Source organism: Leptodactylus fuscus, chromosome 1 (genome assembly GCF_031893055.1).
Source record: "Leptodactylus fuscus isolate aLepFus1 chromosome 1, aLepFus1.hap2, whole genome shotgun sequence".
Taxonomy (NCBI): domain Eukaryota; kingdom Metazoa; phylum Chordata; class Amphibia; order Anura; family Leptodactylidae; genus Leptodactylus; species Leptodactylus fuscus.
Window position 1 is genome coordinate 142,348,924 of NC_134265.1, and position 26,982 is coordinate 142,375,905.

At 46.0% G+C, this 26,982-nt stretch overlaps 1 protein-coding gene across 1 annotated transcript in view; it reads right to left on the minus strand.

The window, feature by feature from the left end:
- AOPEP (aminopeptidase O (putative)) overlaps positions 1–26,982 on the minus strand; it is a 321,287-nt gene that overhangs the window by 188,127 nt on the left and 106,178 nt on the right. The window contains exon 7 of the mRNA XM_075277719.1: positions 2,595–2,701. Within this exon, the coding sequence (XP_075133820.1) occupies positions 2,595–2,701 (107 nt within the window). The remainder of the gene's footprint in view (positions 1–2,594; positions 2,702–26,982) is intronic.

Sequence of the window (26,982 nt, forward strand, 5' to 3'; positions counted from 1 at the left end):
AGGCTCTAAAAAGTCTAATACCCTAACCAGAAAGAGTAGGGACATACCAAGGTGTTTCACTGTGCAGAGGTCAACCCCAACCCCAGAGCAAAAAAACGCCAGGGTATATAATCATTGGTCGACCTACTAATTAATAATACACAGTGAACGACCTATTCTTATGTCTCAGATATTAAGCGTGTAGAGCAGTGGTCAGCAACCTTCATCAGCCTCACCATAAGGTTCAGCCAAATTATATTTGGAAGTTTATAACCAACACTCCACACACATACCACCTCCAGAACTGGCTAGTGGGTCAGTAAAAGACCGAACCCGAGAAGTGCTGACTAGTGATCTAGCTACATTATTTGGGAGAATGTAATGTAAGCTCTTCAGTTAGCAACCTAGTCAGCACTTAAGAGCTTACATTACTTTCTCCCAAATAATGTAGCTAGATCGCTAGTCAGCACTTCTTGGGTTCGGTCTTTTACTGACCCACTAGCCAGTTCTGGAGGTGGTATGTGTGTGGCGTGGTGGTTATAAACTGCCAAGTGTGAGTTGGCTGAAGCTTATGGTGAAAATCTACACGCTTAATATCTGAGACATGGAATAGGTTGTTCACTGTTTAATATTAATTAGTAGGTCGACTAATGAATATATACCTGGGCGTTTTATTTGTTCTGGGATTGGGGTTGACCTCTGCACAGTGAAACACCTTGGTATGTCCCTACTCTTTCTGGTTAGGGTATTAGACCTTTTTGTAGCCTTCGAGCTTTCTTTTATAAATTCAGTTGTGGTCGGCTTTTAAAGAGCATTATTAAAAGTTAATTTTTAGTGTGTTTCATAATCATTTCCTCTCATTTATGACTTTTCAGTAGAACACACATATTCATTGATTCAAATTGATTCAAAAACCGATGCATGTCTGTGCCTTGATGGGCAAGAGCTGCACAGAACTGCACCCTGGGTTGTACGCTGAGCAGCCTTGGTTTATAGCTTTGTAGATTGCTATAGGAAATGACAATAACAGCAATAGCTCCCCCTCCCCATTTTAGAGTATTTTACAGTAATCCTAGTATGAGCTGTAGAAAAACATGGGTTCCTGTGCGGCACAACTGCTAATTATTGTGTTTATTCAACTGCCATGTCCAGGACAGCATCACCTGTAAATATAGACTCGCTTCCTCCATATCTTATATCATACTAAGGGTGACTTGTACAAGCATCAGTGAAGAATAACAATAGCTGAACAGCTGCCACATAGGTGGTACTGAGCAACAGACATTTTGTTTCCCAAAGTTATATACAATTTGCTTATGACTCTCCACTAGAGATGAGCGAGTACTGTTCGGATCAGCCGATCCGAACAGCACGCACGCATTGAATTGAATGGACGTAGCCGGCACGCGGGGGGGTTAAGCGGCCGGCCGGCATCAAAGCGGAAGTACCAGGTGCTTCCATTCATTTCAATGCGTGCGTGCTGTTCGGATCGGCTGATCCGAACAGTACTCGCTCATCTCTACTCTCCACGTGACACACAAGAAACTACAGCAAAGACTAGACCTCTTTTCACACTGTGGTATCCATCAGGAGGATACTGCCAATTCTGCGTTAAAGCACAAGACAAGGAGTTCCCACTCTGTATAGGATTATAACTTTTAATCCCTTGGGGACACATCCTCTTTTTTTCCCCAATAAACCACCATTTAGTCCCAGAGGTTAAGGGGAAAAAAAACACACCGCAGATTGTTACACATTTTTTCTTAAACATGGGACTATCCCATATGCCATCATAAACTGCAGTATAAGTACATAGTGGGGCTCAGAATGGAAAGAACACTATTTGGTTTTGGGAGGTAAGATTTTGCTGGAATAGTTTTCAGGTGCCATGTTGCATTTGCAGAGACCCTAAGGTACCAGGAAAATGGAAGTCCCCCAAAAGTTCAGCTTCAAAACAAGAACTAGATGATAAAAATGGAGATCTTGCGACCACAGAAAGACATACTCCTGGCTGGTCCCAAATACCACATATACACACACAAAAAAATACAATCCACTGATAATATATACACGCATGTGTAAAGTTTTTCTTCCATCACACCATACTTACCCATGCAAAAACCAAAGACTAATAAAGCTCTGTATGCTTTTTTTTACTGGATGTCTTTGAATTGAATAGTGTGGTCTAGTTCAGTGTATACTGCCATAAACGTCACCAAATACAAAATGCTAAATGTCATATATCATTTGATGGGCAGTGTGCCCCTAAACAATGTGGGGTTTGTTTTATTAAACCATCCACATGTCCATCTTCTTTGTGAAAAAAAGGTTACTGCCCACAGATATGTTAGCAGGGCCAAAAGATTCTATTTCACTTTCTGTGTCATGCAGCACCCCTCAAGCCTGTCAATATACATAGCACATTGCTGTATAATTTTTTTTGTCTGAAGTCCTTCTCTATGGCATTTATAGGATTTCAATAGGAATAGTGTACAGAAGTTGTATGTTTAGCCAATACTCTCTATATATCCAACTCAGTACATTTAGTATAACATACAAGGGACTTTTAAGACAACCAAGAAAACTAAGCAAAGAGATAAATTTAAATTTTATACCTTAGTATTTGTAGATCCTCTTGCGAATTGCTGAGCTCATGATTAAGACAACGCCACCGCAGCAGAGCTTTTAGATCCTGATGTTCTTTGGACTCTTCCCCCGATAACTGTTCATAGAGACAATCAGAGACAATAATGCTGCAGATATAGACTTCTGATTGTTAGGGATGTATTAGGATATTACTATTAATGTAATTTCCTAATATACTGATTACAATTTATCAGCAAGTAGAATAATATTCAAAAGAAGAATAAGAGCATTAAAGGGGTTATCTGGTTTCTAAGAATGATGGCCTATCCCAAGTGTTAGACCCTCAGATCTGATATTGATGGCCTATCCTAAGGATTGGTACTGTAGGATTGAGTGTAGGTACTGCAGCGCTGCCCCATAGAGTTCAATAGAACAGCACTTCAGTAATCTATACATGCTGCTACAGTTTTTATGGTGAGTGAGCAAGACTCTCCTGTGCTGTCTTGGTACCAGTGATCTGTGGGTTTCGCAGGTGTTGGACCACCGCAGAGCTAATATTGATGGCTAGCAATAGGCCATCAATCTTAGAACCCAAATAGCCCGGGTTGAAATTTAATTCAAAACTACAGAAAATGTAAAATTTTCTTCATCACATCTTTCCAGGGCTAGAAAGAAGGTGAAACAGTGGTAATTACATATAAACAACTAAAAAAGTATCCTGAGTTAAACTGAAGGATAGCTGCCAAAATGCCAATCGTAATGAATAATAATGATCCCATTGATGTCTTTTGGAAATGTAATGACATGATGTCGGCTAGTTGATCATATGAAAACATGACAGCTATAGCCATATACTCTGCACTCAATTAAAGTAATCTTTTTTCCCCAAAGTCCTTGAAAAATGAAAGATGAGATTTCTGCCCCTTTGTTCAAATATAATCTCTTAAATCTACATTTCCTGCTATTACAATTAAAACCAGAGACAAAAATAAAAAATACATCTTGAATTTATAGAACACAATACCGTGGCACTATATAATGGAAACAATTTCTTAGTTAAAAGGGAGAAGGGCTAGAGCATTTCCATGTTATTGCTAAATATGGGTTAGTGTTGTGACGTACTTGCAGATAACACTTGAAGATGGGGACAACAGGCAGATGTGCTTCACTCTGCACTGCTTCACATTGGCTACACATTATCTAAGTGTACAACTCTAATTCATAAAGTCATGGAAAGTCCCAGATTCAATTCTAATTATTGAGAACGTAATGTTTATAATGCTAAATGAACTGTGGTCAACATGTACACTAAGAACGCAAATGGAATGAATACATTCTACAATTGGCAAAACTGTCACTGACAAACACTTGGGGATATTGGTGGACTGTAAACCTAAATTTAGCACCCAGTACCAGGCAGGTGCTGTAAAGGCAAATAAAATGTATTTATTTATTTATTATGCTTACTTATATAGCGCCATCATATTCCGCAGCGCTTTACAGACATTGACAGTCACTGTCCCATATAGGGCTCACAATCTAAAATCCCTATCAGTATGTCTTTTGATGTGTGGGAGGAAACCGGAGTACCTGGAGGAAACCCACGCAAACATGGGGAGAACATAAAAACTCCTTGCAGATGTTGTCCTGGGCGGGATTTGAACCCAGGACTCCAACGCTGCAAGGCTGCAGTGCTAACCACTGAGCTACCGTGCTGCCATATCATGGGATGAAAACATAATTTTGCCAATATGCAAAGTAGAGGAAAGACCACAAGTGGAAAACTGTGAGAAATTTGTACACCTGTGTATAAGGAGGACAGAAGTTAATTAAGTTAGATATAGGTATAATAAATAAATCAAAGGACTACAGACTAAGTCTGCTGGTGTTGCTGCTTGTGAGCAGCCTACAGGTATTAAAGCTGTCTCCAAGGCCAGTCCCCACCAGCCCCATACCTTTCTTGTTGTAGGCCGGCTCCTGCACAGCGAGATCGCAGGAGCCGACCTTCTCCTGAGTCAGCCTGGAGCCTAATGAAAGCTCTCAGGCCTGTCATAGAAATATTACTTTTCTTTTGCCCTATCAGTATGTCTTTGGAGTTTGGGAGAAAATTAGCACAAACATGGGAAAAACATACAAACTTCTTGCAGATGTCATCCTTTGCAGGATTCAAATCCAGAACTTCAGCGCTGCAAAACTGTAGTGCTAACCACTGAGTCACCGTGCTTCCTTAGGAATATTACTATTGTGGCTGGTCTATGACCAGCTTCAATAGTAATGTACAGAATCTCCCATAGACTGCAATTCACTTGTATTGCAGACTATGGGACTTGCAATCAAATGATTGTAGGTCAAGCCCCCTTGGGAAGGTGGGACTAATATATATATATATATATATATATATATATATATATATATATATATATATATATATATATATATATAGTAGTAAATATATATACAAAAAAAAAAAATCTAAAGTTCTAAATCACCCCCTTTCCCTAGAACACATATATAACTAGAAAATTACCATGAAACACATACACATTAGCTATCCCTGTATTTGAAAATGCACGGTCTACAAATTTTTAAAAATATTTTCCTGTAGGGTGAACGTCGTAGCAGGGAAAAAAAATTCAAAAGTGATGAACTATCTTTTTTTTTTTTTTTTTTTTTTTGCTGTTTCGCCCCTGATTTCAATAAAAAGTGATCAAAGCAATAGACATTCACCAAAACAGTACAACTAAAAAGTACACCTGACCTCACAAAAAAGGATGCCCTATGGCCCCAAGGCCTTGTACTGCTACAGTACACTATCAAGGTGGCCCTGCAGCTGTTGTAAAACTACAACTCCCATATTTTAATTAATATTTTACCACTTTTTTTTTTTTCTTCAATTCCCCCCCCCCCCTATTTTCTAAAACCTAGGTGCGTCTTATGGTCCAGTGTGTCTTATAGTCTGAAAAATACGGTATTTCTATTTTCAACCTTTTAAAGCATTTAACAATTAAAGGGGCTCTATCAGCAAAATTATACTCTATGAGCCCCACATATGTGTGAATAGCCTTTAACCCCTTCCCGACATGCGCCGTAATAGTACGGCGCGTGTCGGGTCTGTAACTATGGCGACCGCCCGGGAGCCGGGCGGCCGTCATAGCCGCCGGGTGTCTACTGCTTTAAGCAGTAGACAACCGGCTCTAATGCCTCCGATCGGTCCCCGGACCGATCGGAGGCATTAACCCCTCCGGCGCTGCTGTCAAAGGCGCCGGAGGCGCCATCTTCCCGGCGGCGCATGGGCGCCGCCATTTTGGCAAGGATCGCCGGCTCCTGGAGCATGCTCCAGGGCCGACCCCCCGTTGCCATGACAGCCGGGAGCCTTGTTAAGGGCTCCCAGCCAGTCTGCAAATTCTCTCTTTTGCAGGCTGGTGTATACAGCCTGCAAAAGAGATGATGATTTTTTGCAATGCATTGCAATGCATTAGCATTGTAATGCATTGCATTAGTGATCAGACCCCCTGGGGTTCAACACCCCTAGGGGGTCTAATAAATGCAAAAAAAAAAATAAAAAAAAAGTAAAAAAAAATATAAAAAAATATAAAAAGTATTAAAAGTTCAAATCACCCCCCTTTCCCTAGAACACATATAAAAGTAGTTAAAAACTGTGAAACATATACATGTTAGGTATCCCCGCGTCCGAAATCGCCCGCTCTACAAATCTATAAAAATATTTTTCCTGTTCGGTAAACGCCGTAGCAGGAAAAATAGTCAAAAGTGCCAAACCGCCGTTTTTTCACTGTTTTAATTCTGATAAAAATTTGAATAAAAAGTGATCAAAGCAATAACATTTCCCGAAAATGGTAGAACTAAAAAGTACACCCGGCCCCGCAAAAAAAGACGCCCTATGCATCCCCGTACACCTATGTATAAAAAAGTTACGGCCGTCGGAATATGGCGACTTTTAGAAAAAAAATTTTTTAACACCATTTTGGAATTTTTTTTAGGGGTCAAAATGTAAATAAAACCATATAAATTTGGTATCCCTGGAACCGTACCGAAACACAGAATATAGGGGACATGTTATTTTGGCTGCACAGTGAACGCCGTAAAACCAAAGCCCGTAAGAAAGTCGCAGAAATGCATTTTTTCTTCAAATCCACCCCATTCTGAATTTTTTTCCTGCTTCCCAGTACATTATATAGAATAATTAATGGTGGCATCATGAAGAAAAAATTGTCCCGCAAAAATTAAGACCTCATATGACTCTGGGAGCGGAGAAATAAAAAAGTTATGGGGTTTAGAAGGAGGGGAGTCAAAAACGAAAAACGAAAATCAAAAAATGCCATTGGCGGGAAGGGGTTAAAAAGGCTATTCAGGCACCGCTATTCTTATTTTACCTCCCCCCTCCCAGTTTTAAAATAATACCCTAAAAACGAATATGCAAATTATACTTACCCATGCACAGTGGGCGATCGTGCACTATCTGAAGTCATCTAGCTGTCATGCCTTCCTCTTTTTTCTTCTTCCAGCGATGCCCTCCTGTCCTAGCTCTTCCACACCTTCATCTTCTGTTCTTCTGGACTGAAGAGGTTCGCGAGCGTACTGCGCGACGCGTTTTTTGATGCGTTTTTTACAAAAATTCCATTGAAGTCAATGGGACTGATATTTTTACACGTGTATTCTATGCACGTGTATTATGCTAAAATAAACGCACATAAACTCCGTGTGCATGGGCCCTGAAGGGCATTAACAAGACCATACTCACAAACTGCACAACATACTTAAATCTGAGCGCAGGGTATATATTCTACAGATTCAAGGCAAATAGAGAGATAGTAAGTTGTAAGAACAGTCACACATTACATTAAAATAAACTTACGTAAGGTTTAGTAGTTCATTTTGCAGCAGATAATTGTAATACAGACACTGCTAAGTACTATTAATTCTAATTCCATAAGAACCAAATAACTAGCCTTACTATGCCAAAACAGTGGGAAGACAAAAAAGATGGATGTGCCATAGATCCAAACGTGTTAACAGTATATGACGGTAGCAAATGTGAGTCAGATATTAGTCCTTCCAAGTGGAACTATAGGCCATGAAACATCAAAACATGTTATTGTAAAAATATGGCTATTATTCAGTATTCCCACAGACAAATGAAATTCCATTATAAAATGATAGGGTCTGTGTGTTCTGGAAAGCATCTAACAACATAAAAATAGTATAGCGTTGTCACAAATAAACAGATCATCATCACCATTTATACTCTATCCCTACACCATGTGTTCTGAAAATCAGCTTTATATCACTTAAAATGGGACTGGTCCTGGATGAAACAGCAAGAGCATCGGGCATTAGCCTACATTTTATTGATTGCTCAACTCTTTAGAATGTCATAAAATTAGTAAATCAGTTTCTGGATAGGCCTTGTGTAAGTTCTGCAGTGCAGCTTTCAAGCATGCAGTCTTCACTCCTCTAATATCAATTGGCTCTCTTGTAAAAGAAGATACCCAGAAAGTCACTGTCTGACCTCTAATAGAGCCTTGATACATAACTAAGGCATCGATAAAACCAAATACACCTATCACTACATAATTTATGCCCCTCATCAGTACATATTAGGGGTCTGGTTGCACAGATGAGATGTCCCCTTCAGTTACCTCCTCCCAGTTGCCAATTTATATTCATTGAGCTAAAATTGATACCATGTCTACCTGGCCTTGTAAATCATTTTAAAGATCATATTCATTATGAATGGGTTGTATCGGCACTCATCTGTTTATGAAGTGAACTGATAGAGTATGTAATATGTATATCATATGTGCATTCTTCTTTTTTGTATCTTGTGCTAGCCACAACTAAGGTATAGACATTCTGAAGTTGGTACCTTTTTATGGCCAACTGAAAATATCCCAAAGCTTTCCAGAGTACGTTGGTTTCTTCATCAGGCATAGTATAACACAATATCTGAAAAGTCACATATCTATACACAACAGGACATAGTAATGCTGCGGTAAATGAGACCAGTGATGTAAAAGAGATCTAGCAATAAAAGGTGTAAATAGCTACAGCAATAAACACTGGAGCAGTTCCTAGATAAAGAGTGTGAACGTTTTAATGTCCTTGGATTGCGATCTAGCCCATCATTGTGATGTAGAATGCTATAAATCCACAAGACATATTCATCCTTGTTCTGAGTATGACAAAGGTTGTCATAAGTTTATACTCATAGACACTTCTATCTTCCTGAGATTTTAAGTTTCTTTTCATACCAATATTTTCACTGATCAGAGCTACAGTAAGGGCTAGTTCACACGTGAACTGCCCGCGCGGGTTTTGACACAGAGAGAGACGCGGCGAGACGTGTCTCTCTCTTGTCAAAACCCGCCCGCCGCGACCATCGCTGTCGCGGCTTAACCCTCTGCTGTCGGCTCAAATGAATGAGCCGACATAGGAGGGAGCTGCCGGGGGTGGAAGCCGCGCGGCTGAGCCTGCGCGGCTTCCGCCTGAAGAAAGGACATGTCCTTTCTTTTCTCCGCTAGCAGCAGCTCGCCGCTAGCGGAGAACAGAAGCCCGGCGGTCTCCATAGACCACCATTATAAGGGGAGGTTTTGGACGCGAAATCCACTGTCAAAAACCTCCCCTTATACTCACGTGTGAACTAGCCCTAATGTTTTGGCACAGTTAGACCTGACCTCTTCTCTTTGTACGATAATGTTATTTCTTCATCATTCTAAACTTCTGCCCTGTTTCTCCTACATACACTATGTGATCAAAAGTATCCAGACACCTGGCTGAAAATGACTTATAAGTTTGTGGCGCCCTCCATCGGTAATGGAGGGGGCTTGCACCCCTTGTTGTTTTGCGTGGCACTATCTCAGCATAGGCCTACATTGATGTTTCAAACACCTTGTTGCTTCCCACTGTTGAAGAGCAATTCGGGAATGGCGATTGCATCTTTCAACACGATCGAGCACCTGTTCATACTGCACGGCCTGTGGCAGAGTGGTTACACGTCAATAACATCTCTGTAATGGACTGGCCTGCACAGAGTACTTACAGGTCATTTTAGATCAGGCCAAAACAGAAGGTTTGATTAGCAGAAAAGACTGGGAATTCATGTGCCCACACCACTTTTTATAGCCTGCCCAATGTGCACAAGGGGCGGAATCCCCTCAAGGGATGTCCAATTGTCTTGCTCATCGATGGCATTATACAGGGCATCAGCACATAAGTTTACCTGGTGCTGCGCCCTTTTGTGACATCTTTGCTGTCGTATGTTCGAGACACGATGGGAGGGCATTCAGGTACCATTAGGCACTTTTTTGGCGTCAAAGCATTATAAAGCGCCATACCATATGACAAGCTATGTGGGGCTGTATCTTATTTTCTGGGCACACGGCAGTTCAACTAGGCCCACATAACCAGTTCACTATGAATCTTCTGGAATTTATCTTAATACATAACTTTTTTTTTTTAATGTAGATTGTGAGCCCCACATAGGCTTTCCCTTTGTATTTGGAGTATGGGAGGAAATCCACGCATACACGAGAAGAACATACAAACTCCTTGCAGATGTTGTTCCTGGCAGGATTTGAACCCAGGACTTGAGCTAACCACTGAGCCACCATGTTACCCCAACACATAATTATTTTGTGTTTGACTGGTGCTTCTTCCACCAACTGCAGGGTGCTGCCATAGGCAGCACTGCAGCACCTACTTATGCAAACTTATTTTTAGGTGGGTGGGAAGAGCGCAGGGTTTTTACTGAGCCACACTGGGAATAGATGGTTAAGATCCTCATATGGCTCAGATATATTGATGATATTCTAGTTCTGTGGATTGGGACTACTGAGTGGTTTTGGACCTTTGTTGAGACACTCAATTCTAATAATCTTAATCTGAAACTGACAGCTTGCATTGACCCTTGTTCTATTATGTTCCTTGATCTTAAAATCTCTGTTGGGGGACAGAGGTTAATTCAGACCACATTGTTTCGTAAAGAAACATCAACAAATAGCCTCTTGAGGTGGAACAGTGCGGTTCCTGCCTCCCTCAAGAGAGGGATCCCTAAAGCACAGTTCCTGCAGGTCCGCAGGAATTGCTCTAGTCAGCAGGACTATCAAATTCAAGCGCAATCATTGGAAATATGGTTCAGGAACCATGGCTACCCTAAAAGAGTCCTGCAATAAGCAAGGGATTATGCCTATAGCTGCTACAGGAAAACACCATTGGTGCCTAAACCCAAGGAAGAACAGAAGGGGTTGATCAGAATGATTGGTACATTCGATCAAGCCTCTGCAGAGGTGACATATTAAAAACATAGTTTTAATACATCTATTTGGATAGACCCTTATTCCTATTTTTGAATTAAATTAAATCTTTTGTTATTGTTTCTCTGCAGAGGTTACCAAATTTTTCCGGTCATTTTGGGATATCCTGAAACAAGATTATCCTATGATTAAGGATGTGGTCACTACACATGCTTACTCACCTATCCTGGGCTCTTCCGTGGCATCCTCCAGCGCATCCTACTTTGTCTACTTTCTAGGCTATATGAAATGTCTTCAGAAGTTCAGGTCACCACTAGAGATGAGCGAACAGTGTTCTATCGAACTCATGTTCGATCGGATATTAGGCTGTTCGGCATGTTCGAATCGAATCGAACACCGCGTGGTAAAGGGGGAGGGGGATTCCCCTCCCACCTTCCCTGGCGCCTTTTTTGCTCCAATAACAGCGCAGGGTAGGTGGGACAGGAACTACGACACCGGTGACGTTGAAAAAAGTAGGCAAAACCCATTGGCTGCCGAAAACATGTGACCTTTAATTTAAAAGAACAGCGACGCCCAGCTTCGCGTCATTCTGAGCTTGCAATTCACCGGGGACGGAGGTTTCCGTCCAGTTAGCTAGGGGTTAGATTCTGGGTAGGCAGGGACAGGCTAGGATAGAAAGGAGAAGACAACCAACAGCTCTTATAAGAGCTAAATTCCAGGGAGAAGCTTGTCAGTGTAACGTGGCACTGACGGGCTCAATCGCCGCAACCCAGCTTTCCCAGGATCCTGAATGGAATACACTGTCAGTGTATTCCCGTATACCCGATATATACCCCCGATACCCGTTCCAACGGTGTGCCCCCCCCACCTTCACCCCAGAAATACCCTGCAAGTCCCCTAGCAATAGAATTGGAGCTATATACACCCACTATTTTTGCTACTGCCATATAGTGCCATTGTCTGACTGGGAATTCAAAGAATATATTGGGGTTACGTGCACCCACAATTTTTGCTACTGGTATATAGTGCCATTGTCTCACTGGGAATTCAAAGAATATATTGGGGTTACGTGCACCCACAATTTTTGCTACTGGTATATAGTGCCATTGTCTCACTGGGAATTCAAAGAATATATTGGGGTTACAAATACCCTCATTTCTTGCTACTGCCATATAGTGCCAGTTTCTGACTGGTAATTCAAAGAATATATTGGGGTTACGTGCACCCACAATTTTTGCTACTGGTATATAGTGCCATTGTCTCACTGGGAATTCAAAGAATATATTGGGGTTACGTGCACCCACAATTTTTGCTACTGGTATATAGTGCCATTGTCTGACTGGGAATTCAAAGAATATATTGGGGTTACAAATACCCTCATTTCTTGCTACTGCCATATAGTGCCAGTTTCTGACTGGTAATTCAAAGAATATATTGGGGTTACGTGCACCCACAATTTTTGCTACTGGTATATAGTGCCATTGTCTCACTGGGAATTCAAAGAATATATTGGGGTTACGTGCACCGACAATTTTTGCTACTGGTATATAGTGCCATTGTCTGACTGGGAATTCAAAGAATATATTGGGGTTACAAATACCCTCATTTCTTGCTACTGGTATATAGTGCCATTGTCTGACTGGGAATTCAAAGAATATATTGGGGTCATAAATACCCTCATTTCTTGCTACTGGTATATAGTGCCATTGTCTGACTGGGAATTCAAAGAATATATTGGGGTTACGTACACCCACAATTTTTGCTACTGGTATATAGTGCCATTGTCTGACTGGGAATTCAAAGAATATATTGGGGGTACGTGCACCCACAATTTTTGCTACTGGTATATAGTGCCATTGTCTGACTGGGAATTCAAAGAATATATTGGGGTTACAAATACCCTCATTTCTTGCTACTGGTATATAGTGCCACTGTCTGACTGGGAATTCAAAGAATATATTGGGGTTATAAATACCCTCATTTCTTGCTACTGGTATATAGTGCCATTGTCTCACTGGGAATTCAAAGAATATATTGGGGTTACGTGCACCCACAATTTTTGCTACTGGTATATAGTGCCATTGTCTGACTGGGAATTCAAAGAATATATTGGGGTTACAAATACCCTCATTTCTTGCTACTGGTATATAGTGCCATTGTCTGACTGGGAATTCAAAGAATATATTGGGGTTACAAATACCCTCATTTCTTGCTACTGCCATATAGTGCCAGTTTCTGACTGGTAATTCAAAGAATATATTGGGGTTACGTGCACCCACAATTTTTGCTACTGGTATATAGTGCCATTGTCTCACTGGGAATTCAAAGAATATATTGGGGTTATAAATACCCTCATTTCTTGCTACTGGTATATAGTGCCATTGTCTGACTGGGAATTCAAAGAATATATTGGGGTTACGTGCACCCACAATTTTTGCTACTGGTATATAGTGCCATTGTCTCACTGGGAATTCAAAGAATATATTGGGGTTACGTGCACCCACAATTTTTGCTACTGGTATATAGTGCCATTGTCTCACTGGGAATTCAAAGAATATATTGGGGTTACAAATACCCTCATTTCTTGCTACTGCCATATAGTGCCAGTTTCTGACTGGTAATTCAAAGAATATATTGGGGTTACGTGCACCCACAATTTTTGCTACTGGTATATAGTGCCATTGTCTCACTGGGAATTCAAAGAATATATTGGGGTTACGTGCACCCACAATTTTTGCTACTGGTATATAGTGCCATTGTCTGACTGGGAATTCAAAGAATATATTGGGGTTACAAATACCCTCATTTCTTGCTACTGCCATATAGTGCCAGTTTCTGACTGGTAATTCAAAGAATATTTTGGGGTTACGTGCACCCACAATTTTTGCTACTGGTATATAGTGCCATTGTCTCACTGGGAATTCAAAGAATATATTGGGGTTACGTGCACCCACAATTTTTGCTACTGGTATATAGTGCCATTGTCTGACTGGGAATTCAAAGAATATATTGGGGTTACAAATACCCTCATTTCTTGCTACTGGTATATAGTGCCATTGTCTGACTGGGAATTCAAAGAATATATTGGGGTTACAAATACCCTCATTTCTTGCTACTGGTATATAGTGCCATTGTCTGACTGGGAATTCAAAGAATATATTGGGGTTATAAATACCCTCATTTCTTGCTACTGGTATATAGTGCCATTGTCTGACTGGGAATTCAAAGAATATATTGGGGTTACGTGCACCCACAATTTTTGCTACTGGTATATAGTGCCATTGTCTGACTGGGAATTCAAAGAATATATTGGGGTTACAAATACCCTCATTTCTTGCTACTGCCATATAGTGCCAGTTTCTGACTGGTAATTCAAAGAATATATTGGGGTTACGTGCACCCACAATTTTTGCTACTGGTATATAGTGCCATTGTCTGACTGGGAATTCAAAGAATATATTGGGGTTACAAATACCCTCATTTCTTGCTACTGGTATATAGTGCCATTGTCTGACTGGGAATTCAAAGAATATATTGGGGTTACAAATACCCTCATTTCTTGCTACTGCCATATAGTGCCAGTTTCTGACTGGTAATTCAAAGAATATATTGGGGTTATAAATACCCTCATTTCTTGCTACTGGTATATAGTGCCATTGTCTGACTGGGAATTCAAAGAATATATTGGGGTTATAAATACCCTCATTTCTTGCTACTGGTATATAGTGCCATTGTCTGACTGGGAATTCAAAGAATATATTGGGGTTACGTGCACCCACAATATTTGCTACTGGTATATAGTGCCATTGTCTGACTGGGAATTCAAAGAATATATTGGGGTTACGTGCACCCACAATTTTTGCTACTGGTATATAGTGCCAATTTCTAACTGGGAATTCAAAATGCGCAAGGCTCCCGGAAAGGGACGTGGACGAGGCCGTGGGCGAGGTCGGGGGAATGGTTCTGGGGAGCAAGGTAGCAGTGAAGCCACAGGGCGTCCCGTGCCTACTCCTGTGGGGCAGCAAGCATTGCGCCACTCCACAGTGCCAGGGTTGCTTGCCACATTAACTAAACTGCAGGGTACAAACCTTAGTAGGCCCGAGAACCAGGAACAGGTCTTGCAATGGCTGTCAGAGAATGCTTACAGCACATTGTCCAGCAGCCAGTCAGACTCTGCCTCCTCTCCTCCTATTACCCAACAGTCTTGTCCTCCTTCCTCCCAAAATTCCCAAGCTTCACAGAACAATAACCCCAACTGTCCCTGCTCCCCAGAGCTGTTCTCCGCTCCTTTCATTGTCCCTCAACCTGCCTCTCCACGTCACGATTCCACGAACCTAACAGAGGAGCATCTGTGTCCAGATGCTCAAACACTAGAGTCTCCTCCATCTCAGTTCGATTTGGTGGTGGATGACCAGTAACCCACCCTCATCGACGATGATGTGACGCAGTTGCCGTCAGGGCATCCAGTTGACCGGCGCATTGTGCGGGAGGAGGAGATGAGACAGGAGTTGGAAGAGGAAGTGGTGGATGATGAGGACACTGACCCGACCTGGACAGGGGGGATGTCAAGCGGGGAAAGTATTGTGGATGTTGAGGCAGGTGCAGCACCAAAAAGGGTAGCTAGAGGCAGAGGCAGAGGTCAGCAGCTTAGGCGAAGCCAGGCCACACCCGGAATCTCCCAAGATGTTCCAGTTCGTACCCAGCCCCGAAAAACTCCCACCTCGAGGGCACGTTTCTCGAAGGTGTGGAGTTTTTTCAAGGAATGCGCCGAGGACAGATATAGTGTTGTCTGCACAATTTGCCTCTCGAAATTGATTAGGGGCTCTGAGAAGAGCAACCTGTCCACCACTTCAATGCGCCGTCATTTGGAATCCAAGCACTGGAATCAGTGGCAGGCAGCAACGGCAGGACAAAGGCCGCCTGCCGTTCACGCCACTGCCACTGCCTCTGCCACTGCCTCTGCCTCTGCCACTGCCACTGCTGACTGTGTTGGCGATGCACTCCAGAGGACGAGCCAGGACACCACTTCATCTGCCTCCGCCACTTTGTTGACTTCTCCCTCATCCTCCCCTGTTCCTGTCTTATCTCCTTCTCCTGCACCATCAAAGGCACCATCAGGCGCTTCTTTACAACAACCCACCATCTCTCAGACATTGGAGCGGCGGCAGAAATACACTGCTAACCACCCACACGCGCAATCCTTGAACGCCAACATCGCTAAACTGCTGGCCCAGGAGATGTTGGCGTTCCGGCTTGTTGAAACTCCCGCCTTCCTGGACCTGATGGCAACTGCGGCACCTCGCTATGCCGTCCCTAGCCGTCACTACTTCTCCCGGTGTGCCGTCCCCGCCTTGCACCAGCACGTGTCACTCAACATCAGGCGGGCCCTTAGTTCCACGCTTTGCACAAAGGTCCACTTGACCACCGACGCGTGGACAAGTGCATGCGGACAGGGACACTACATTTCACTGACGGCACACTGGGTGAATGTAGTTGAGGCTGGGACTGCTTCCCAAACTGGCCCGGTGTACCTCGTCTCCCCGCCTAACATTCCTGGCAGTGACACGAGAAGAACACCCCCCTCCTCCTCCTCCTCTACCGCCTCCTCCTCCGCCACCGCCTCCTCCTCCGCTGTTAGATTGACCCCAGCTACGAGTTGGAAACGTTGCAGCACTGGCGTTGGTAGACGTCAGCAGGCTGTGCTGAAGCTGATCAGCTTGGGGGACAGACAGCACACTGCCTCCGAGGTGAGGGATGCCCTCCTCGATGAGACGGCAATATGGTTTGAGCCGCTGCACCTGGGCCCAGGCATGGTCGTTTGTGATAACGGCCGGAACCTGGTAGCAGCTCTGGAGCTTGCCAGACTCCAACATGTTCCATGCCTGGCCCACGTCTTCAACCTAGTGGTGCAACGTTTCCTAAAGAGCTACCCCAATGTTCCAGAGCTACTGGTGAAAGTGCGGCGCATGTGCGCCCACTTTCGCAAGTCGACAGTAGCCGCTGCTAGCTTAAAATCTCTCCAGCAACGCCTGCATGTGCCACAACACCGGCTTTTGTGCGACGTCCCCACACGCTGGAACTCAACGTTTCAGATGTTGAATAGAGTGGTTGAGCAGCAGAGACCTTTGATGGAATACCAGCTACAAAACCCTAGGGTGCCACAAAGTCAGCTGCCTCAGTTTCACATCCATGAGTGGCCATGGATGAGAGACCTTTGTGACATCCTACGGGTCTTTGAGGAGTCCACAAGGAGGGTGAGCTCTGAGGATGCGATGGTGAGCCTTACAATCCCGCTCTTGTGTGTTCTGAGAGAATCCCTGATTGACATCAGGGATAACTCAGATCACACAGAGGAGTTAGGGATAGCATCCGATCCGTCACAGCTGGAGAGTAGGTCCACACATCTGTCCGCTTCACTGCGTTTAATGGAGGAGGAGGAGGAGGAGGAGGAGGAGGAAGAAGAGTTGTCCGATGATGTGATGGTGATACAGGAGGCTTCCGGGCAACTTCGAATCGTCCCATTGTTGCAGCGCGGATGGGTAGACATGGAGGATGAGGAGGAAATGGAGATTGAACTTTCCGGTGGGGCCAGAGGAGTCATGCCAACTAACACTGTGGCAGACATGGCTGAGTTCATGTTGGGGTGCTTTACAACCGACAAGCGTATTGTCAAAATCATGGAGGACAACCAGTACTGGATCTTTGCTATCCTTGACCCCCGGTATAAAAACAACATCTCGTCTTTTATTCCGGTAGAGGGGAGGGCCAATCGCATCAATGCTTGCCACAGGCAATTGGTGCAGAATATGATGGAGATGTTTCCAGCATGTGACGTTGGCGGCAGGGAGGGCAGTTCCTCCAGTAGGCAACCAAGTTCTCACCGGTCCACACAAACGAGGGGCACACTGTCTAAGGTCTGGGACACCTTGATGGCACCCCCTCGCCAAAGTGCCGCCACGGAGGGTCCTAGTGTCACCAGGCGTGAGAAGTATAGGCGCATGTTGCGGGAATACCTTTCCGACCACAGCCCTGTCCTCTCCGACCCCTCTGCGCCCTACACGTATTGGGTGTCAAAGTTGGACCTGTGGCTTGAACTTGCCCTATATGCCTTGGAGGTGCTGTCCTGTCCTGCCGCCAGCGTCCTATCTGAGAGGGTGTTCAGTGCAGCCGGTGGCATCATCACTGACAAGCGCACCCGTCTGTCAGCTGAGAGTGCCGACCGGCTCACTTTGATAAAAATGAACCACCACTGGATAGAGCCTTCATTTTTGTGCCCACCTGTGTAAAGCACCCCAACATGAAACTCCATGTCTGTACTCAACCTCTCCAATTCCTCCGCATCCTCATACTCATCCACCATAAGCGTTGCACAATTCTGCTAATACTAGGCTCCCTCCACCCTGATTTCCCCCAACTCTGCTGGTTAGAGGCTCCCTCCACCCTGATTTCCACCAACTCTGCTGGTTAGAGGCTCCCTCCACCCTGCTTTTCCACAACTCTGCTGGTTAGAGGCTCCCTCCACCCTGATTTCCACCAACTCTGCTGGTTAGAGGCTCCCTCCACCATGAATTGGTCCAAACTGGGCTGTTTAGAGGCTCCCTCCACCATGAATTGGTCCAAACTGGGGTTTTTAGAGGCTCCCTCCACCATGAATTGGTCCAAACTGGGGTTTTTAGAGGCTCCCTCCACCATAAATTGGTCCAAACTGGGCTGTTTAGAGGCTCCCTCCACCATGAATTTGCTCAAACTGGGCTGTTTAGAGGCTCCCTCCACCATGAATTTGCCCAAACTGGGCTGTTTAGAGGCTCCCTCCACCATGAATTGGTCCAAACTGGGGTTTTTAGAGGCTCCCTCCACCATGAATTGGTCCAAACTGGGCTGTTTATAGGCTCCCTCCACCATGAATTGGTCCAAACTGGGGTTTTTAGAGGCTCCCTCCACCATGAATTGGTCCAAACTGGGGTTTTTAGAGGCTCCCTCCACCATGAATTTGCCCAAACTGGGCTAGTTAGAGGCTCCCTCCACCATGAATTGGTCCAAACTGGGGTTTTTAGAGGCTCCCTCCACCATGAATTGGTCCAAACTGGGGTTTTTAGAGGCTCCCTCCACCATGAATTGGTCCAAACTGGGGTTTTTAGAGGCTCCCTCCACCATGAATTTGCCCAAACTGCGCTGTTTAGAGGCTCCCTCCACCATGAATTTACCCAAACTGAGCTGTTTAGAGGCTCCCTCCACCATGAATTGGTACAAACTGGGGTTTTTAGAGGCTCCCTCCACCATGAATTGGTCCAAACTGGGGGTTTTTAGAGGCTCCCTCCACCATGAATTTGCTCAAACTGGGCTGTTTAGAGGCTCCCTCCACCATGAATTTGCCCAAACTGGGCTGTTTAGAGGCTCCCTCCACCATGAATTGGTCCAAACTGGGGTTTTTAGAGGCTCCCTCCACCATGAATTGGTCCAAACTGGGCTGTTTATAGGCTCCCTCCACCATGAATTGGTCCAAACTGGGGTTTTTAGAGGCTCCCTCCACCATGAATTGGTCCAAACTGGGGTTTTTAGAGGCTCCCTCCACCATGAATTTGCCCAAACTGGGCTAGTTAGAGGCTCCCTCCACCATGAATTGGTCCAAACTGGGGTTTTTAGAGGCTCCCTCCACCATGAATTGGTCCAAACTGGGGTTTTTAGAGGCTCCCTCCACCATGAATTGGTCCAAACTGGGGTTTTTAGAGGCTCCCTCCACCATGAATTTGCCCAAACTGGGCTGTTTAGAGGCTCCCTCCACCATGAATTTACCCAAACTGAGCTGTTTAGAGGCTCCCTCCACCATGAATTGGTACAAACTGGGGTTTTTAGAGGCTCCCTCCACCATGAATTGGTCCAAACTGGGGGTTTTTAGAGGCTCCCTCCACCATGAATTTGCCCAAACTGGGCTGTTTAGAGGCTCCCTCCATCATGAATTGGTCCAAACTGGGGTTTTTAGAGGCTCCCCCCACCATGAATTGGTCCAAACTGGGGTTTTTAGAGGCTCCCTCCACCATGAATTGGTCCAAACTGGGGGGTTTTAGAGGCTCCCTCCACCATGAATTTGCCCAAACTGGGCTGTTTAGAGGCTCCCTCCACCATGAATTGGTCCAAACTGGGGTTTTTAGAGGCTCCCTCCACCATGAATTGGTCCAAACTGGGGGTTTTTAGAGGCTCCCTCCACCATGAATTTGCCCAAACTGGGCTGTTTAGAGGCTCCCTCCATCATGAATTGGTCCAAACTGGGGTTTTTAGAGGCTCCCTCCACCATGAATTGGTCCAAACTGGGGTTTTTAGAGGCTCCCTCCACCATGAATTGGTCCAAACTGGGGTTTTTAGAGGCTCCCTCCACCATGAATTTGCCCAAACTGGGCAATGGAAATGGAGATTGAACTTTCCGGTGGGGCCAGAGGAGTCATGCCAACTAACACTGTGGCAGACATGGCTGAGTTCATGTTGGGGTGCTTTACAACCGACAAGCGTATTGTCAAAATCATGGAGGACAACCAGTACTGGATCTTTGCTATCCTTGACCCCCGGTATAAAAACAACATCTCGTCTTTTATTCCGGTAGAGGGGAGGGCCAATCGCATCAATGCTTGCCACAGGCAATTGGTGCAGAATATGATGGAGATGTTTCCAGCATGTGACGTTGGCGGCAGGGAGGGCAGTTCCTCCAGTAGGCAACCAAGTTCTCACCGGTCCACACAAACGAGGGGCACACTGTCTAAGGTCTGGGACACCTTGATGGCACCCCCTCGCCAAAGTGCCGCCACGGAGGGTCCTAGTGTCACCAGGCGTGAGAAGTATAGGCGCATGTTGCGGGAATACCTTTCCGACCACAGCCCTGTCCTCTCCGACCCCTCTGCGCCCTACACGTATTGGGTGTCAAAGTTGGACCTGTGGCTTGAACTTGCCCTATATGCCTTGGAGGTGCTGTCCTGTCCTGCCGCCAGCGTCCTATCTGAGAGGGTGTTCAGTGCAGCCGGTGGCATCATCACTGACAAGCGCACCCGTCTGTCAGCTGAGAGTGCCGACCGGCTCACTTTGATAAAAATGAACCACCACTGGATAGAGCCTTCATTTTTGTGCCCACCTGTGTAAAGCACCCCAACATGAAACTCCATGTCTGTACTCAACCTCTCCAATTCCTCCGCATCCTCATACTCATCCACCATAAGCGTTGCACAATTCTGCTAATACTAGGCTCCCTCCACCCTGATTTCCCCCAACTCTGCTGGTTAGAGGCTCCCTCCACCCTGATTTCCACCAACTCTGCTGGTTAGAGGCTCCCTCCACCCTGCTTTTCCACAACTCTGCTGGTTAGAGGCTCCCTCCACCCTGATTTCCACCAACTCTGCTGGTTAGAGGCTCCCTCCACCATGAATTGGTCCAAACTGGGCTGTTTAGAGGCTCCCTCCACCATGAATTGGTCCAAACTGGGGTTTTTAGAGGCTCCCTCCACCATGAATTGGTCCAAACTGGGGTTTTTAGAGGCTCCCTCCACCATAAATTGGTCCAAACTGGGCTGTTTAGAGGCTCCCTCCACCATGAATTGGTCCAAACTGGGCTGTTTAGAGGCTCCCTCCACCATGAATTGGTCAAAACTGGGGTTTTTAGAGGCTCCCTCCACCATGAATTTGCTCAAACTGGGCTGTTTAGAGGCTCCCTCCACCATGAATTTGCCCAAACTGGGCTGTTTAGAGGCTCCCTCCACCATGAATTGGTCCAAACTGGGGTTTTTAGAGGCTCCCTCCACCATGAATTGGTCCAAACTGGGCTGTTTATAGGCTCCCTCCACCATGAATTGGTCCAAACTGGGGTTTTTAGAGGCTCCCTCCACCATGAATTGGTCCAAACTGGGGTTTTTAGAGGCTCCCTCCACCATGAATTTGCCCAAACTGGGCTAGTTAGAGGCTCCCTCCACCATGAATTGGTCCAAACTGGGGTTTTTAGAGGCTCCCTCCACCATGAATTGGTCCAAACTGGGGTTTTTAGAGGCTCCCTCCACCATGAATTGGTCCAAACTGGGGTTTTTAGAGGCTCCCTCCACCATGAATTTGCCCAAACTGCGCTGTTTAGAGGCTCCCTCCACCATGAATTTACCCAAACTGAGCTGTTTAGAGGCTCCCTCCACCATGAATTGGTACAAACTGGGGTTTTTAGAGGCTCCCTCCACCATGAATTGGTCCAAACTGGGGGTTTTTAGAGGCTCCCTCCACCATGAATTTGCCCAAACTGGGCTGTTTAGAGGCTCCCTCCATCATGAATTGGTCCAAACTGGGGTTTTTAGAGGCTCCCCCCACCATGAATTGGTCCAAACTGGGGTTTTTAGAGGCTCCCTCCACCATGAATTGGTCCAAACTGGGGGGTTTTAGAGGCTCCCTCCACCATGAATTTGCCCAAACTGGGCTGTTTAGAGGCTCCCTCCACCATGAATTGGTCCAAACTGGGGTTTTTAGAGGCTCCCTCCACCATGAATTGGTCCAAACTGGGGGTTTTTAGAGGCTCCCTCCACCATGAATTTGCCCAAACTGGGCTGTTTAGAGGCTCCCTCCATCATGAATTGGTCCAAACTGGGGTTTTTAGAGGCTCCCTCCACCATGAATTGGTCCAAACTGGGGTTTTTAGAGGCTCCCTCCACCATGAATTGGTCCAAACTGGGGTTTTTAGAGGCTCCCTCCACCATGAATTTGCCCAAACTGGGCAATGGAAATGGAGATTGAACTTTCCGGTGGGGCCAGAGGAGTCATGCCAACTAACACTGTGGCAGACATGGCTGAGTTCATGTTGGGGTGCTTTACAACCGACAAGCGTATTGTCAAAATCATGGAGGACAACCAGTACTGGATCTTTGCTATCCTTGACCCCCGGTATAAAAACAACATCTCGTCTTTTATTCCGGTAGAGGGGAGGGCCAATCGCATCAATGCTTGCCACAGGCAATTGGTGCAGAATATGATGGAGATGTTTCCAGCATGTGACGTTGGCGGCAGGGAGGGCAGTTCCTCCAGTAGGCAACCAAGTTCTCACCGGTCCACACAAACGAGGGGCACACTGTCTAAGGTCTGGGACACCTTGATGGCACCCCCTCGCCAAAGTGCCGCCACGGAGGGTCCTAGTGTCACCAGGCGTGAGAAGTATAGGCGCATGTTGCGGGAATACCTTTCCGACCACAGCCCTGTCCTCTCCGACCCCTCTGCGCCCTACACGTATTGGGTGTCAAAGTTGGACCTGTGGCTTGAACTTGCCCTATATGCCTTGGAGGTGCTGTCCTGTCCTGCCGCCAGCGTCCTATCTGAGAGGGTGTTCAGTGCAGCCGGTGGCATCATCACTGACAAGCGCACCCGTCTGTCAGCTGAGAGTGCCGACCGGCTCACTTTGATAAAAATGAACCACCACTGGATAGAGCCTTCATTTTTGTGCCCACCTGTGTAAAGCACCCCAACATGAAACTCCATGTCTGTACTCAACCTCTCCAATTCCTCCGCATCCTCATACTCATCCACCATAAGCGTTGCACAATTCTGCTAATACTAGGCTCCCTCCACCCTGATTTCCCCCAACTCTGCTGGTTAGAGGCTCCCTCCACCCTGATTTCCACCAACTCTGCTGGTTAGAGGCTCCCTCCACCCTGCTTTTCCACAACTCTGCTGGTTAGAGGCTCCCTCCACCCTGATTTCCACCAACTCTGCTGGTTAGAGGCTCCCTCCACCATGAATTGGTCCAAACTGGGCTGTTTAGAGGCTCCCTCCACCATGAATTGGTCCAAACTGGGGTTTTTAGAGGCTCCCTCCACCATGAATTGGTCCAAACTGGGGTTTTTAGAGGCTCCCTCCACCATAAATTGGTCCAAACTGGGCTGTTTAGAGGCTCCCTCCACCATGAATTGGTCCAAACTGGGCTGTTTAGAGGCTCCCTCCACCATGAATTGGTCAAAACTGGGGTTTTTAGAGGCTCCCTCCACCATGAATTTGCTCAAACTGGGCTGTTTAGAGGCTCCCTCCACCATGAATTTGCCCAAACTGGGCTGTTTAGAGGCTCCCTCCACCATGAATTGGTCCAAACTGGGGTTTTTAGAGGCTCCCTCCACCATGAATTGGTCCAAACTGGGCTGTTTATAGGCTCCCTCCACCATGAATTGGTCCAAACTGGGGTTTTTAGAGGCTCCCTCCACCATGAATTGGTCCAAACTGGGGTTTTTAGAGGCTCCCTCCACCATGAATTTGCCCAAACTGGGCTAGTTAGAGGCTCCCTCCACCATGAATTGGTCCAAACTGGGGTTTTTAGAGGCTCCCTCCACCATGAATTGGTCCAAACTGGGGTTTTTAGAGGCTCCCTCCACCATGAATTGGTCCAAACTGGGGTTTTTAGAGGCTCCCTCCACCATGAATTTGCCCAAACTGCGCTGTTTAGAGGCTCCCTCCACCATGAATTTACCCAAACTGAGCTGTTTAGAGGCTCCCTCCACCATGAATTGGTACAAACTGGGGTTTTTAGAGGCTCCCTCCACCATGAATTGGTCCAAACTGGGGGTTTTTAGAGGCTCCCTCCACCATGAATTTGCCCAAACTGGGCTGTTTAGAGGCTCCCTCCATCATGAATTGGTCCAAACTGGGGTTTTTAGAGGCTCCCCCCACCATGAATTGGTCCAAACTGGGGTTTTTAGAGGCTCCCTCCACCATGAATTGGTCCAAACTGGGGGGTTTTAGAGGCTCCCTCCACCATGAATTTGCCCAAACTGGGCTGTTTAGAGGCTCCCTCCACCATGAATTGGTCCAAACTGGGGTTTTTAGAGGCTCCCTCCACCATGAATTGGTCCAAACTGGGGGTTTTTAGAGGCTCCCTCCACCATGAATTTGCCCAAACTGGGCTGTTTAGAGGCTCCCTCCATCATGAATTGGTCCAAACTGGGGTTTTTAGAGGCTCCCTCCACCATGAATTGGTCCAAACTGGGGTTTTTAGAGGCTCCCTCCACCATGAATTGGTCCAAACTGGGGTTTTTAGAGGCTCCCTCCACCATGAATTTGCCCAAACTGGGCTGTTTAGAGGCTCCCTCCACCATGAATTTGCCCAAACTGGGCTGTTTAGAGGCTCCCTCCACCATGAATTTGCCCAAACTGGGCTGTTTAGAGGCTCCCTCCACCATGAATTGGTCCAAACTGGGGTTTTTAGAGGCTCCCTCCACCATGAATTGGTCCAAACTGGGGGTTTTTAGAGGCTCCCTCCACCATGAATTTGCCCAAACTGGGCTGTTTAGAGGCTCCCTCCATCATGAATTGGTCCAAACTGGGGTTTTTAGAGGCTCCCTCCACCATGAATTGGTCCAAACTGGGGTTTTTAGAGGCTCCCTCTACCATGAATTGGTCCAAACTGGGGTTTTTAGAGGCTCCCTCCACCATGAATTGGTCCAAACTGGGGTTTTTAGAGGCTCCCTCCACCATGAATTTGCCCAAACTGGGCTGTTTAGAGGCTCCCTCCACCATGAATTTGCCCAAACTGGGCTGTTTAGAGGCTCCCTCCACCATGAATTGGTCCAAACTGGGGTTTTTAGAGGCTCCCTCCACCATGAATTGGTCCAAACTGGGGGTTTTTAGAGGCTCCCTCCACCATGAATTTGCCCAAACTGGGCTGTTTAGAGGCTCCCTCCATCATGAATTGGTCCAAACTGGGGTTTTTAGAGGCTCCCTCCACCATGAATTGGTCCAAACTGGGGTTTTTAGAGGCTCCCTCTACCATGAATTGGTCCAAACTGGGGTTTTTAGAGGCTCCCTCCACCATGAATTGGTCCAAACTGGGGTTTTTAGAGGCTCCCTCCACCATGAATTTGCCCAAACTGGGCTGTTTAGAGGCTCCCTCCACCATGAATTTGCCCAAACTGGGCTGTTTAGAGGCTCCCTCCACCATGAATTGGTCCAAACTGGGGTTTTTAGAGGCTCCCTCCACCATGAATTGGTCCAAACTGGGGTTTTTAGAGGCTCCCTCCACCATGAATTTGCCCAAACTGGGCTGTTTAGAGGCTCCCTCCACCATGAATTTACCCAAACTGAGCTGTTTAGAGGCACCCTCCACCATGAATTGGTCCAAACTGGGGTTTTTAGAGGCTCCCTCCACCATGAATTGGTCCAAACTGGGGGTTTTTAGAGGCTCCCTCCACCATGAATTTGCCCAAACTGGGCTGTTTAGAGGCTCCCTCCATCATGAATTGGCTCAAACTGGGGTTTTTAGAGGCTCCCCCCACCATGAATTGGTCCAAACTGGGGTTTTTAGAGGCTCCCTCCACCATGAATTGGTCCAAACTGGGGGGTTTTAGAGGCTCCCTCCACCATGAATTTGCCCAAACTGGGCTGTTTAGAGGCTCCCTCCATCATGAATTGGTCCAAACTGGGGTTTTTAGAGGCTCCCTCCACCATGAATTGGTCCAAACTGGGGTTTTTAGAGGCTCCCTCCACCATGAATTGGTCCAAACTGGGCTGTTTAGAGGCTCCCTCCACCATGAATTTGCCCAAACTGGGCTGTTTAGAGGCTCCCTCCACCATGAATTGGTCCAAACTGGGGTTTTTAGAGGCTCCCTCCACCATGAATTGGTCCAAACTGGGGTTTTTAGAGGCTCCCTCCACCATGAATTGGTCCAAACTGGGGTTTTTAGAGGCTCCCTCCACCATGAATTTGCCCAAACTGGGCTGTTTAGAGGCTCCCTCCACCATGAATTTACCCAAACTGAGCTGTTTAGAGGCTCCCTCCACCATGAATTGGTCCAAACTGGGGTTTTTAGAGGCTCCCTCCACCATGAATTGGTCCAAACTGGGGGTTTTTAGAGGTTCCCTCCACCATGAATTTGCCCAAACTGGGCTGTTTAGAGGCTCCCTCCATCATGAATTGGTCCAAACTGGGGTTTTTAGAGGCTCCCTCCACCATGAATTGGTCCAAACTGGGGTTTTTAGAGGCTCCCTCCACCATGAATTGGTCCAAACTGGGGTTTTTAGAGGCTCCCTCCACCATGAATTTGCCCAAACTGGGCTGTTTAGAGGCTCCCTCCACCATGAATTGGTCCAAACTGGGGTTTTTAGAGGCTCCCTCCACCATGAATTGGTCCAAACTGGGGGGTTTTAGAGGCTCCCTCCAC